This window comes from Squalius cephalus (assembly GCF_949319135.1).
Source record: "Squalius cephalus genome assembly, chromosome: 12".
NCBI classification, from domain to species: domain Eukaryota; kingdom Metazoa; phylum Chordata; class Actinopteri; order Cypriniformes; family Leuciscidae; genus Squalius; species Squalius cephalus.
Genome location: NC_137133.1, coordinates 28,523,593 through 28,535,808, shown reverse-complemented (window position 1 = coordinate 28,535,808; position 12,216 = coordinate 28,523,593). Strand labels below are relative to the sequence as shown.

At 36.9% G+C, this 12,216-nt stretch overlaps 1 protein-coding gene across 1 annotated transcript; it reads left to right on the top strand.

Annotated features, from left to right (window-relative positions):
- The first annotated feature begins 914 nt into the window (after positions 1–914).
- Positions 915–2,265, top strand: cited2 (Cbp/p300-interacting transactivator, with Glu/Asp-rich carboxy-terminal domain, 2). The gene is made up of 2 exons (XM_079889508.1): positions 915–1,146; positions 1,354–2,265. Exon 2 carries the CDS (start codon positions 1,358–1,360, stop codon positions 2,024–2,026), a length of 669 nt encoding a protein of 222 aa, XP_079745634.1. The 5' UTR covers positions 915–1,146; positions 1,354–1,357; the 3' UTR covers positions 2,027–2,265.
- The last annotated feature ends 9,951 nt before the right edge of the window (positions 2,266–12,216 follow it).

Below are 12,216 nucleotides of genomic sequence, written 5' to 3'. Positions count from 1 at the left end.
TTCTCTTCAATTAGGCTAGACCTGTCAAATCTCTCTGAAATCACACTATTTACTCTTAATTATAACTAATTATTCAATGAAGAGATCAATAAACAAATGTTAAAAGAAAGATAGCCTAACAAACACAAACCCACGTATTCTTGTCACACTACGCTTAACACTGGCTTAATATCTTTAGCTGTCTGAAAATTATAATGCGTTTTGACTGATTTAATAAAAGCTTCATTAAACTTCAGACATGTAATTCTGCAAAATATAGTTTATGTTTATGAATCAATTTCATTATTAGAATAATCTCTTGGTCATCACACAAAAACATCTTCAACGTTAAAATTAGTTTACATGGTTATGAAAAAAAAAAAAAAAAAGAACCTATAGAGGAAATGTTATGGGAAGGTTCTCTTTAGATTATAAAAAATAAAAATAACCTGCAGGGAACATTCTGGGAAGGTTCTCTTTAGGTTATAAAAAGTAACCTACATAGAACGTTCCTAGAACTTTCTTATTTGGTTCACACACACAAAAAAAATTGGGAATATGGGAACATCAGGGGAAGGGGAATGTTCCGTGTTTGCTGGGTAAGACTTTACTTTCACTACTTTCAGTTGCTTTTTACTTGTCACATTTAGTGAAAAGTCAGAGTGGCTAATTTTATTTCAACTAAAAATGATATTAAACACTACTAGTAACACACTCGTGTGTAATAAAATGCCACTAGTGTATATTTAATTGCTACTAGGAATACTGGAATAGTATCTTATTATTCAACAGATTCAGGAAAAAAATTTACATTTTAAGTACTACCCACGAACAGTAAAACTGGTATATTTAAAGTAGTCTGGAGGAATAGCCTCCATGATAATCCGGCTTGCCACAGGCTGGAGTGTAGTCAGATTGAAGGTTGGCTTTGCTCCGCCCATGGCTTGATTGTATATGAGTGCTGACCGAGAAGCATGCAGCAGTTTTTTTCGTAATGTTTTTGATGCGGCGGCTGGCGCTGAATGCGGTCTGTATTTGGAGAGCATACGCTTTTTATTGACTTGGATTAGGAGGGATTGTAAACTCTTTCGTCTCTGGGATTGTCAGTTACTTTTTGCTGTTGCCGACTGCGGTGGTGCCACGCACTCAGCAGATTCAAGCAGAGAGGTAAAGGTTACAAAGTTTAGCCTGCTTATGACACGGTCAGACGCGTGTGTGTTTACGCAGGCATGTTGCAAATAAGCTTCGGTTGAATGTTTTCAAACCAAATCATAATGCCCTTTGCGAGTTTGCGGATTTACCGGCACTATATTTTTAGCTACGCGAATTTTAGGCTGTTAACTTTTAAATGAACTTTTGCAAACTGTTTTCCAGGGGAATGGTAGACCGAATGATGGCAATGAACCATGGACGCTTCCCAGATGCTGTGAATGGGCATCAGCACTCCGCGCGCAGGATGGGAATGGGACAGTTTTCCAACGCGCTTCCACAGCAACAACACTATAACGTTATCATGGGAGATCACATGCATTACGCGGGAGGGAATGTAAACGCAAACCACGGGATCCGGCATTCCATGGCCTCTGGGAATAATATAAACGGAGGGATCCCCAATGGCAACTTGCCTGCCCGCTTTAACTCGCAGTTTGTCGGACAAGGGCAGCAGCTCGCTGCCAGCATGCAGTTGCAGAAGCTCAACACGCCTTACTACGGTCACCTCACGCATCCTTCCCATCATCACCATTACATGCACGAACTGCACCCCGCCAGCCACCAGTTAAACGGGACAGGACAGCAGTTCCGAGACAGTAACGCTAAGCAGAACGCGTCTGGGGTTCCTCTGCCTGGCCACCACATGCCTGCAGCAATGCTGCCCCCCAACGTTATCGACACGGATTTTATTGACGAGGAGGTCTTGATGTCACTGGTGATAGAAATGGGCTTGGACCGAATAAAGGAGCTGCCAGAGCTGTGGCTGGGACAGAACGAGTTCGATTTCATGACAGACTTTGTTTGTAAGCAGCAGCCCAGCCGAGTGAGCTGTTAATCTCACGACTTTTCCCCGTTTTTGTTCATTCTCTGGCTTTGTCCTTTTTTTAATGAGACTGATATTACTGGTGTGTTTTCTTGGATCCGTAAACCACAGGGTTCCCACAGTCCTGGATGTATCAGGGAATTTCAAAAGTCTGAACAATTTGTGTAGTCAATATCATTTTTGTTCTCTGGTTATGCTCAAGTAAATCTTAGGTTAAAAATGAATGTGATCTCTGTACCTTTAAAAAACAATCCTTCAAATTGCAAATGACTGGAGAAGTCATGAGAAAAATCATATAAATTCGGTGGTCAGAAAGTGTGGGAACCCTGAAATCCAAAACAACAAACCCAGAAAACACAACAGCCGTGGAAGTGAATCATTCAAGAGCAAACTTTTATCAGCTGGTTCATGCCATTATGTAACAGAAATGGATTTGTTTTGCATGAGGATGGTTTGGACACCCAAGAGTCATGCTGTGCATCACATATGCAGGGGCTGGAGAGTGAGAAAAGCAAAAAAAGCCCAGAAAGTCTGTTTAGTATTAATGTAGCAGGCAAAAAAAAAAAAAAAAAAAAAAAAAATCATGTTTTGTTCCTTCAGACCTCCAGTGATATCAGATGTCAGTGAATGCATATTCTAAATAATGTTGGTGGTTATGTGACATGATTGTAGATAATAGTGTGTAATTGTCTCAATCAGCAATGTACTATAAACTTTATTGGCCATATTTACCAGAACCCTGTGCTGCTCAGAGATTCACTGAACTGTGAGCAGATGCTTCAAGTTGTTCTTCTCTCCACCCTTTCCACATCTTCTCAGGCCTATGTTGCCTCCATGATGCTTGTGTGTGTATATCAGAGCCTAAAAACATCTATTGAAGTGATATGAATGTGAGCGAGAGTGTGCATTTACCAGTTACTCTATATGCTTAATTGAGTACAGTGTATCGAAAAGACATTCCGATCCTGAATGTCATAGTCTGGAATGTTGTAAAGGAAGGGAATGTGGAAATATCCCAACGCAGAAGAGTTTCATCTTCATCGGTTTTCAAAATAGATAGACCACTGTGCTTATTATAGTATGCGGTACATGGCAATACTACTGTGTTGAGGCTTTCTAGGAAAGTTTTACAGTATTTTTGTATATTTTTAGAAAAACAAATGTTAATTTATTATATTTTAATTTGCAAACATGAATAAAGCAGCAGAGGCTCATTACTGAAGTCAATGCCCTGTTCTTTTTGGGTGTCAGCATCATTTATGATGATCATTTATGTCAGTTTTTCAATTAAAGTTCTGTTCTAATCAACATATTACTATATGTTTGTTGTAACATCATAAATCTGCAAATAACATGCAACAAGAGTTTAATTCAATTTTTGCTTTTAATTTTATTCTTAATTAACTCAAGTGGAAGTGAACATAAGAATATACTTTTTTAGTGTTTTAGTCTAGACACTTTATTTTTTTACCAGAACAAGATATGAACATTTCAAAAAAGCTTACTGTAGATGTGCATTTAAATGCAAGACAAAGTGTTGGGTAAAGCGTCCAGTTTCACTGCATGAATAATTATCATGCAAATAGGTAGCATTCAGCAGACTTTGTCCTGCAGTGAAATTGAAGCTTCTCAGAGTTGTCAGCTTACTAGTGCCAAGCACAGTCTAAAAACCATCAAGGGTTGATAGACTCTGTTATATGACTGAGCATTAGCATAATTTTGGAAATCATAGCTCATCCTCATTTCTTCAAGACAAGAACTGTATTTAATGATATCAAATGTTCTTCCAGAGTTATTTGTAATGCAAATATGATTATGTAAATGATGAAGAAAAAAAATGTAACGCTAATGTAATGTGTCTTAGGAATCATAGTATTTTAATGGTTTAAAGGGATAGTTCACTCAAAAATGATTCATCATTTATTCACCCTCATGTCGTTCCAAACCCATTTAATCTTCCAAACACAAATTAAAGGGGTGGTTCAGGATTTTCGACATCGGACCTCATTTTCAAGTGAGCCTGGTTGTTATTCATCAGTGGAGACAGTTTTCAAAAAAATTCATCCAGTCCTTACTTTTGGATTGTTCGCCTATGCTAGGCTAGCGCGAGTCAACGGTGCACGTTAGCCTGCCATTAAAAACAGTTTTACCCACTCCACAGTACACCAAAAGCAAATAAATTATAACGCCAGACTAACGATGTAAATGTCTATTGAGAGAATAATGTTAGAAATCAAACTACCCTTTCATCACATTGCATTAGTTATAATTTGTTCCCTGTATTTATAAGCAGTCTACAGCAGCGGCGGAGTGATATTTGGTTACCTAGGAAACCGAAAGAGCCGGTCCACAGAACAATCACGCAAGTGTATTACCTGCCGCAGATAATTGAGATACAAGAGTAGTTTGATTTCTAACATTATTCTCTCAACAGACATTTACATCGATAGTCTGGCGTTATAATTTATTTGCTTTTGGTGTACTGTGGAGTGGGTAAAACTGTTTTTAATGGCAGGCTAACGTGCACCGTTGACTCGCGCTAGCCTAGCATAGGCGAACTATCCAAAAGTAAGGACTGGATGAATTTTTTTGAAAACTGTCTCCACTGATGAATAACAACCAGGCTCACTTGAAAATGAGGTACGATGTCGAAAATCCTGAACCACCCCTTTAAGATATTTTTTAATGAATCCTGAGAGGTTTCTGTCCTTCCACTGAAAGTCCTTGTATCAAAAAAAAAATCGTAATCGTAAAAACGAATCCATATGAATCAAGCTGTTTAATCCATGTTTTGTGTAGCGATACAATCACTTTATATGATGAAGAGTTTTAATTTAGGCTTTTATGTACATCTTTACCCTAAAAACCACTTGATTCATATGGATTGGTTTTGCCTTTATGAGCTTTTTGGATCTTCTAAATTTTTATTACCTGGACTTTCAATGGAGGGAGGTTTCAAGTATTATTAAAAATATCTTAAAGTGTTTTGAAGATTAACCAAAGTCTAAGTCTGAGTTTTGAACAACATGAGGGTGAGTAAATTATGACAGAATTTTATTTTTTATCTCTTTAAGAACAAAAGACCTTTCATTAACAGTACATACATTTTCTACTGTCCAAAAAATTTAGTCCAGACTCAAGATTCAAACATCTTGAAAGTACAATTCAAAAACTTAAAAAAAAAAAATCTTCTCAATATAAAGTACTAGACAAATGAATCACTTAGGTCCTAGGATATAATAATACACTCAATTCAACATGTGTTCCTTATTGAAGAAGTTATTTTGCTACACATTTTGTTCAAATGATGCTACTTTAATTGTAGTTTCATGGCTTCCCTGTGGTGATATTGACTTATAATGGATGTTTCAGTAATGCCATTTTTAATAGCAGAAACCAACAGGATATCTACAACCTCCTGCTCCCATGCTAAATGTGAAGGAGATCCTCATGTAAAGAGCCTGTGGAGTTAAACTGTGTGTTTGATGGCTAAGTTCTCAAGTTCCTTCCTTCATTAGTTCTTGCACAGGCAATTATTCAGAGCACCATTATGTATCCATTACAGCAAGTTAATTTGAAAAGAATTTTAAACACAGCTTATATCAATAATTGAGACTAATAAAAAGGAAATGTCATAAGACTCCCCAATGAATATTGCAGGGAATATGCGGGCACACGCTCTTTCTCAAGGTCTGCCGTCCTTCAGATTTTTGGCAGAGCTTCAAATTCTGCCACTTCATTCAGAATGAAGTAAAAAAAGAAAATGACTCGTGGAAGTGGAGGAGAATTAAAACCATCTTATTTGCGACAAGGGAAATTACATTTACAGAGCAGGGCAGAGATAAGTAAGAACGGTAATTACGGAAACACATAGGCATCGTTACTGAGAAACGAGGAAGGGAAGAGGAATGCTAAACGCTCCGGTGAATATCTGTCTTCAATAGGAAATCCATTTTTGGGGAAATAATTTGTCTGTGTCAGATATACTCTGCTCACATTTGTAATGAATGATTGCATTTAATCAATGATCCATAGTATATAAAACTATTACATACATATTTCACATTTATAAAGACACTATATCCTTAAAGAGTAACATACTTCAATGGCTGCCTTGCTCAAGTAGATCTTTGCACTTTTATGGACCGCATAACTTTCTGAGCCAATCACCTGAGCAGTAGATGTCACTTAATCACTCTGGAACATGGGAGCAAACAGTGACATCAAAGGCAGCAGACAAAATATGAAAAAAATAAAGAATCAGTAATCATCTATAATAAAAAATATTTCATGAATACATAGGTCTACAGGTTAAAAGTTTTGGGTAAGTAAGATATATATATACAGTATATATGTATATATATATACACACACATATATATATATATATATATATATATATATATATATATATATATATATATATATATATATATATATATTAGTGGTGGGCATAGATACATTTTTTTAATCTAGATTAATCTCACTGTAATCTTGAATTAATCTAGATTAATCTAGATTAAAATGGCTCATTTGAATTCTGCCGAAGGCATTCAGAATATGTGTGCTACCCAAATAATGACTAAAGGGCACGTGTTTCTTAAATACAAAGTGACATTTAAATGAACTTGTGGAGAAATGGCAGAGATTTTTATTTTATTTTATTAAAACTAACATGATAAAGTATGATTTTTTTTTTTTACTTTGAGCAATGATGGAGCTATAATAGACTCTCCTTATGAGCATATAAAACAAAACAGCTCCTTGGAAAAAATGAAATGTAGCCTAATATTGTAGTAGTTATAAACAAAGGTCTATTTTTAGTTCAGATTAACATTTGAGGGCAGCAATTTTATTCATAATGTCAAAATAAAACCAACGTAATGTTACTTGAAAGCATTATAGCCTATTCCTGCCAAACTTCCATGGTTGCAGTTAGTGTTACTACAGTAAATCCATGGTAAATGTTGCAGATCTGTGGACACTGGATAGTTCATTCATGGCACAATGTTTTTTCCTGGCTTCCACGCACTGTTTGATTCGTTAATAACGGAGACATGTGAATGTTTCTCACTAGATCTCGCAGCAATGTTATTACTTAAGTAGCGAATTCAAATGATTTATTTAGTGGATAGCCTACTTATTTACTGAACTCTTAGCGCTGTGTAGTAACAGTGTCGCTTGATCAAGATCGGCTCGCGCTGCTTTGGTCCAAACTTATAAACAACGGTCCGTCAACCACACAATAACGAGTAGCTCAGTTTCGTTCCGCTTACATTACGTTTAATTGCCATTTGATGTCGGACAATGTTGTGGTCGCGCCAGCGTCTCTTACATTATGAGCGCGCTTGCCACGCGCGACCCGCCTACATTTGAAATAATGAAATTTTGGTCGGCAGGAAAAAAATGGTCCAACGAACCGTTCGGTTTGAAAATGCGTACCGAACACCGAACCGAATTCGGCTAGGTAGCCTATACATCCGCGCTAAAATATCAAGGTGAAAGTCATCATAGCTTGCTTGCGTAGTATAGACCCAGCTCCCAACCCAACTTTGAGAATAGATTAACGGCGATATTTTTTTTATCGCCCGATAAGAGTCTCACGTTAACGCAGCACATTAACGCCGATATATATATATATATATATATATATATATATATATATATATATATATATATATATGCTGAAAAATATGCTTTGCCTTCACAGGAATAAATTAAATTCTAAATTATATTAGGCTACAGCATAAAGCAAATTGTAATAATATTTCACTTTTTTTAGAGACCGTTGTGAGGCTTCTTTCAAAAACTTAAAAAAAAAAGAATCTTACCAGCCTTAAACTTTTTAACAGTAGTGTATGTTAATAAATGCTAAGCTGCTACAGTGGATTTACATAAAAAAAATTCATAGTTGCATAATTATTAAGTCATTTTATATTGCAATAATAAATAAAATGCCTTGGTGAGCATAAAAGGCTTTTCTCCAAAACATTGATATCTTACTGACCCCAGATTTTTTTAAAGGTTGCATATAAAATTATTGTTATTCTGTATATTTGAATTTAATTAATTTAATTTTGTATACATTAAGAATTATTCTGTCAAGAGAGACAGATGTTTCTCAAAATCAAACCGCATCTAACAGCAGGTGCTAAACTGTAAAACTGACCTTTTTGGTCTTGATCATGTTCTAAAATATCATTTCTAGTGTCAAATAATCACTAATGTCCTTCTTTTGATATCAGTCATCCTGCTAAAACAGTCATGACACTAAATCGGTGTGCAGAACATTCTGTAAACAGGCAAAGGCCGGATGACACTGATCTGGATTGTGACATTGTTTAATATACTAAGTGAGATCCACTATAGCAGTCTGTCAATGGAGGTTCTGCCCTGCTGCTCAGAGGTGAGTTTCACCACAGCATGTTTTTACAGCTTAATACACCGCAGATGCTGTCACTGCAATGCATGAAAGAGCATTGGACACTTACATGGGACCTATCAACATATCCATTAACATAGCTATGAGTCAGTCTGTGATAATGCCATTCTAGGGGCTAAAGGGGAAGTTTTCATTTAATAAGGCTTCATAGCATTGCTGCTGTTGATGCCTTCCTCTGAGATGTAATTGTACCTTTTTGCTTGCTTAGATAAGCACTCATGTTGGAGAGTATTTTTTTCCCCATTTGCTTCTACTAAAGGAAATAGGTCTACTAGTGCTTGCAAGGCAGCAAATGAATAGTGTTACTTTTTTTGTTTTTGTGAAACAATCAAAAAAAGAAGAAGACAGACAATTGGGAAAATTGTCTCTTTTATATGTCATTTCTTTCTTCTGGTCAGCAATGAGATTAAATGAAGTGCTTGGAGAGACTGGATTAACACCAATCATCTCACATGTGTCTCCATCTAGAGTTGAACACTCACAATTGAATTTGCTCAAAGTCTATGATAAATCCAAAGTTGAAAGTAAGAGAACATTTCTCATTAAAATTCTCAAGATGATCTTGTGTCAACAATTGTTCTAATTTTCTAGTTTTGTTTTTCTCCTAAAAGTTGGGGAAACAGACGAGTAAAGTGCAAATGATTCTAATCTAATGACTGATTCATAAAAGCTGGATCTCATTTCGAAGGCTGCATTTGTCGGCCGCATACGTCATTGAGGCTGCTTCATTTCAATGAACTGACCACTACATTCCAAATTCATTAGGAAATTACAACAATTTACGCTTCGCTTAGAATAACGGTCAGTTTTATAAAGGTTACTGTTCTGAAATATGACATTTGAGACACAGCTAAAGACTCATTTTTCGATCTTGCATGAATCGACGTTTTGAACGAGCACGATCGCGAGTGTTATTTTTCTTTCACACAACAATTCAATAAACCAAAAATTTAAATAGAGTTACTTACATAGAGACAGAGTCATAGACACAATATTTGTTAGTTTGACAGTTAGGCCTACTTTGTCTTTGCACAGATTTGTTTGGAAAGCCACGGTAGAATTGCGGTTTCGTCTCCGAACAAACAGGTGGCAGTGGCGTTCCTGAACTAATCATCGTCTTTGAATGAATGATTTAAAATTATTCATAAAAACGGTATCTTGTCGCCACCTATTGGCTGAACTAAAAACTACTAAAGGCTGTGACTCCCTGCAGCCTGACATACTGGCATAAATTGAGTTAAATTTGTATTATATTACATTTTTACCCTCAAGTTTAGTGGAAACTGAACAGCCGATTTGAAAGATTCCGTTGGTCATGTCAATCACAGTGACCTAACCTAACCTAACCCTAACCCTAACCCTGCCAACACCAAACACTAAACCCTAACCCTACCCTTCACCATGGCTGTGTTCGAAATCACCCCCATACCCTTATTCACTATTCCCTACATTCCTAGTCCACTAATATAAAACGAGTGATTGAATTCGGACACTGAGTGCACCGGAAGTGCTGCTGCTTTTGCATAGTTTGTGAATAATCAATACAAATCATTTGAATCTTAGCAAACTGGCAGCTCCAGTAGTAAGATGAAAATATTTATCTTGAACTGTCATGGAAACTAGCAGGTATAGGCTAAACCTTAATCAAACAATTAAATAATCAATTAAAAAGGAATTTATACTTGTATGATACGCGTGATTTTTTCGCCAAAACAGTTCTGCAAACTCCGCGCCCATTTGACTCAAAAGATTTCATTACTGGTGTCAATCACACTGCCGATTGCCCACACAACACTACAACTAATATGAACCCCTAAAACCTACCATACACCCTCACCTTGACCTTTTTGCGAAAAAAATAAAATAAAAATCACACGTCCAGTACGTATTGGATTTAATCCAGTACATCATCACAATACAGGAAGCAGCGAGGACATCTTGGTCTTTCTGGAACGAGCGATACAAACAGTGAAAAAATGGAAGCTTCTTTCTTCCACTAAATAAAAAAATGGCAATTTTATTTTTTTAATCCGTGGTGGAAACAAGCTTCCATGGAAATGTCTAATGCAGCTGAACTGCTAAACACTCTTGCTATCCTGTATAACACATAGTCTATATATAACTGAAACTCCAAGTCTAATAAAATGTTCATGACTTGCAAGCTGGGAATGCGGTCTTGTCCTGGTCAGAATTGACTTCTGTACAGTGCCGCATTCCTTTGCTCTATGGGTGCAAATTGCATTAAAGTCAATGCAGAGGGATGTTGACTATAATAATTGCCTTCACTGTGGGAATGTTGGTTGTGCTCATACCTAACAGTTAGCTCTGAGCCCCCCTCTGCTACTGTGAATCCAGACACCTCCAGCCTGCATTGCAAGGAGATATTGTAGCCTACAAACAAGTCAGTGACATTCAATGTCAGGAGAGCTGCTGGAATGTGTCTTATTGAGAGCGTGAGGAGAAATCCTCTCTGTTAGCTTATGCTACATGCACATGTGTGACACATCTTCCTATTAAATGCTGATCCATCCTCCCCTGAATAAAACACAAGCTGAAATAAGATTTTCACATTCCTCAGAGAGATCTGAATTCCTCTCCCATTTTTCATACGGCATTATTTGATTCACTAACATGAGATGAACATGTACAGGTAAAAATATAAAACAATTTCAGCTCAAATCAGTATTATTATGGTATTATTATGAGTATCAATGAGTATCCATGTCTTGTTTTCCTGTAAAAAATATTTTTACAGAAATAATTATTGTTTTTTACAGGAAAGAGTTAAGGTTTCTTCCACTGGCAAAATGTTGCTGCTGTTTTATTAATAACATAACCTCACAAAATGTTGTCTATAGAAAACGTTTTTCTCTTCAAGTATTCCACTAGTTAATAGCCTGGCTAACGTCAGACCTTGTCTCATTGAGACGTGGTCTGGGAACCACATGTTCACTTTCTCGTATTTGAGGCGTGGTTTACGAATGCCCAGAGCCGTTTATTGGGCGCTACGAATGTCTATCAAATGCGCCTGCACGTAGCTCATAGCCAATCGTTTCAATTACACCAGATGACGTATGTAGAGCGGCAGAAATTCGACGAGGAAGACGAAATAAACTTGCGTTCTAAACTACTTAGAACACTATCTAAGGCTGCATCGAAAGGTAACTTCGTGTCTGCTGCCATGTTGGATCCATAGATATAAACAAACTGCTTCGGTGTGTCGCATAGACGTCGTCATCGTCTTGCTGCTCCCTCCCCGTTCTGTGATTGGTTCCCTTTTTGAGGGGAAAATCTGGTCCATGGTATCCAGGCTGCCTAGCACCGTGAATAAAATCGCGCTGCGCGCAAGGCAGCATGGGGAAACCCAGGCTACTAGTTTAAAGGAAATTATAATATTTTTAGTAGAGAGAAAAAAGAAGAAAATGATAATGAAAATTATTTTATGACATAGTTTAGAAAGTTAAAGTCACACTATGTAACTTTTGGCCCTCTAGTGGATAAAAAACAAAACTGCTTAATTTTGCAGAAGAACATTGTTTTGGTTGTGCTTCGACTCTGCGTGACTGCGGATGAATATGGATATCCTACTGCTTATAAAACATTCACCACTAGGCATAAGAGATCCAACCAGTTTAGTTTGCAAGGATCTCAAGATGATTATCTGAAGATGTTATTGTAGCTATTCCCATTTCCACGTCGCTTTTACAACATTTCAGATCCCTAATTTCTCGCCATTTCCAAAAAGCCAAGCCAATGTTGA

Coding starts and splice junctions, on each gene's coding strand:
- cited2 (XM_079889508.1), top strand. CDS start 1,358: ATGGTAGACCGAATGATGGCAATGAACCATGGACGCTTCCCAGATGCT.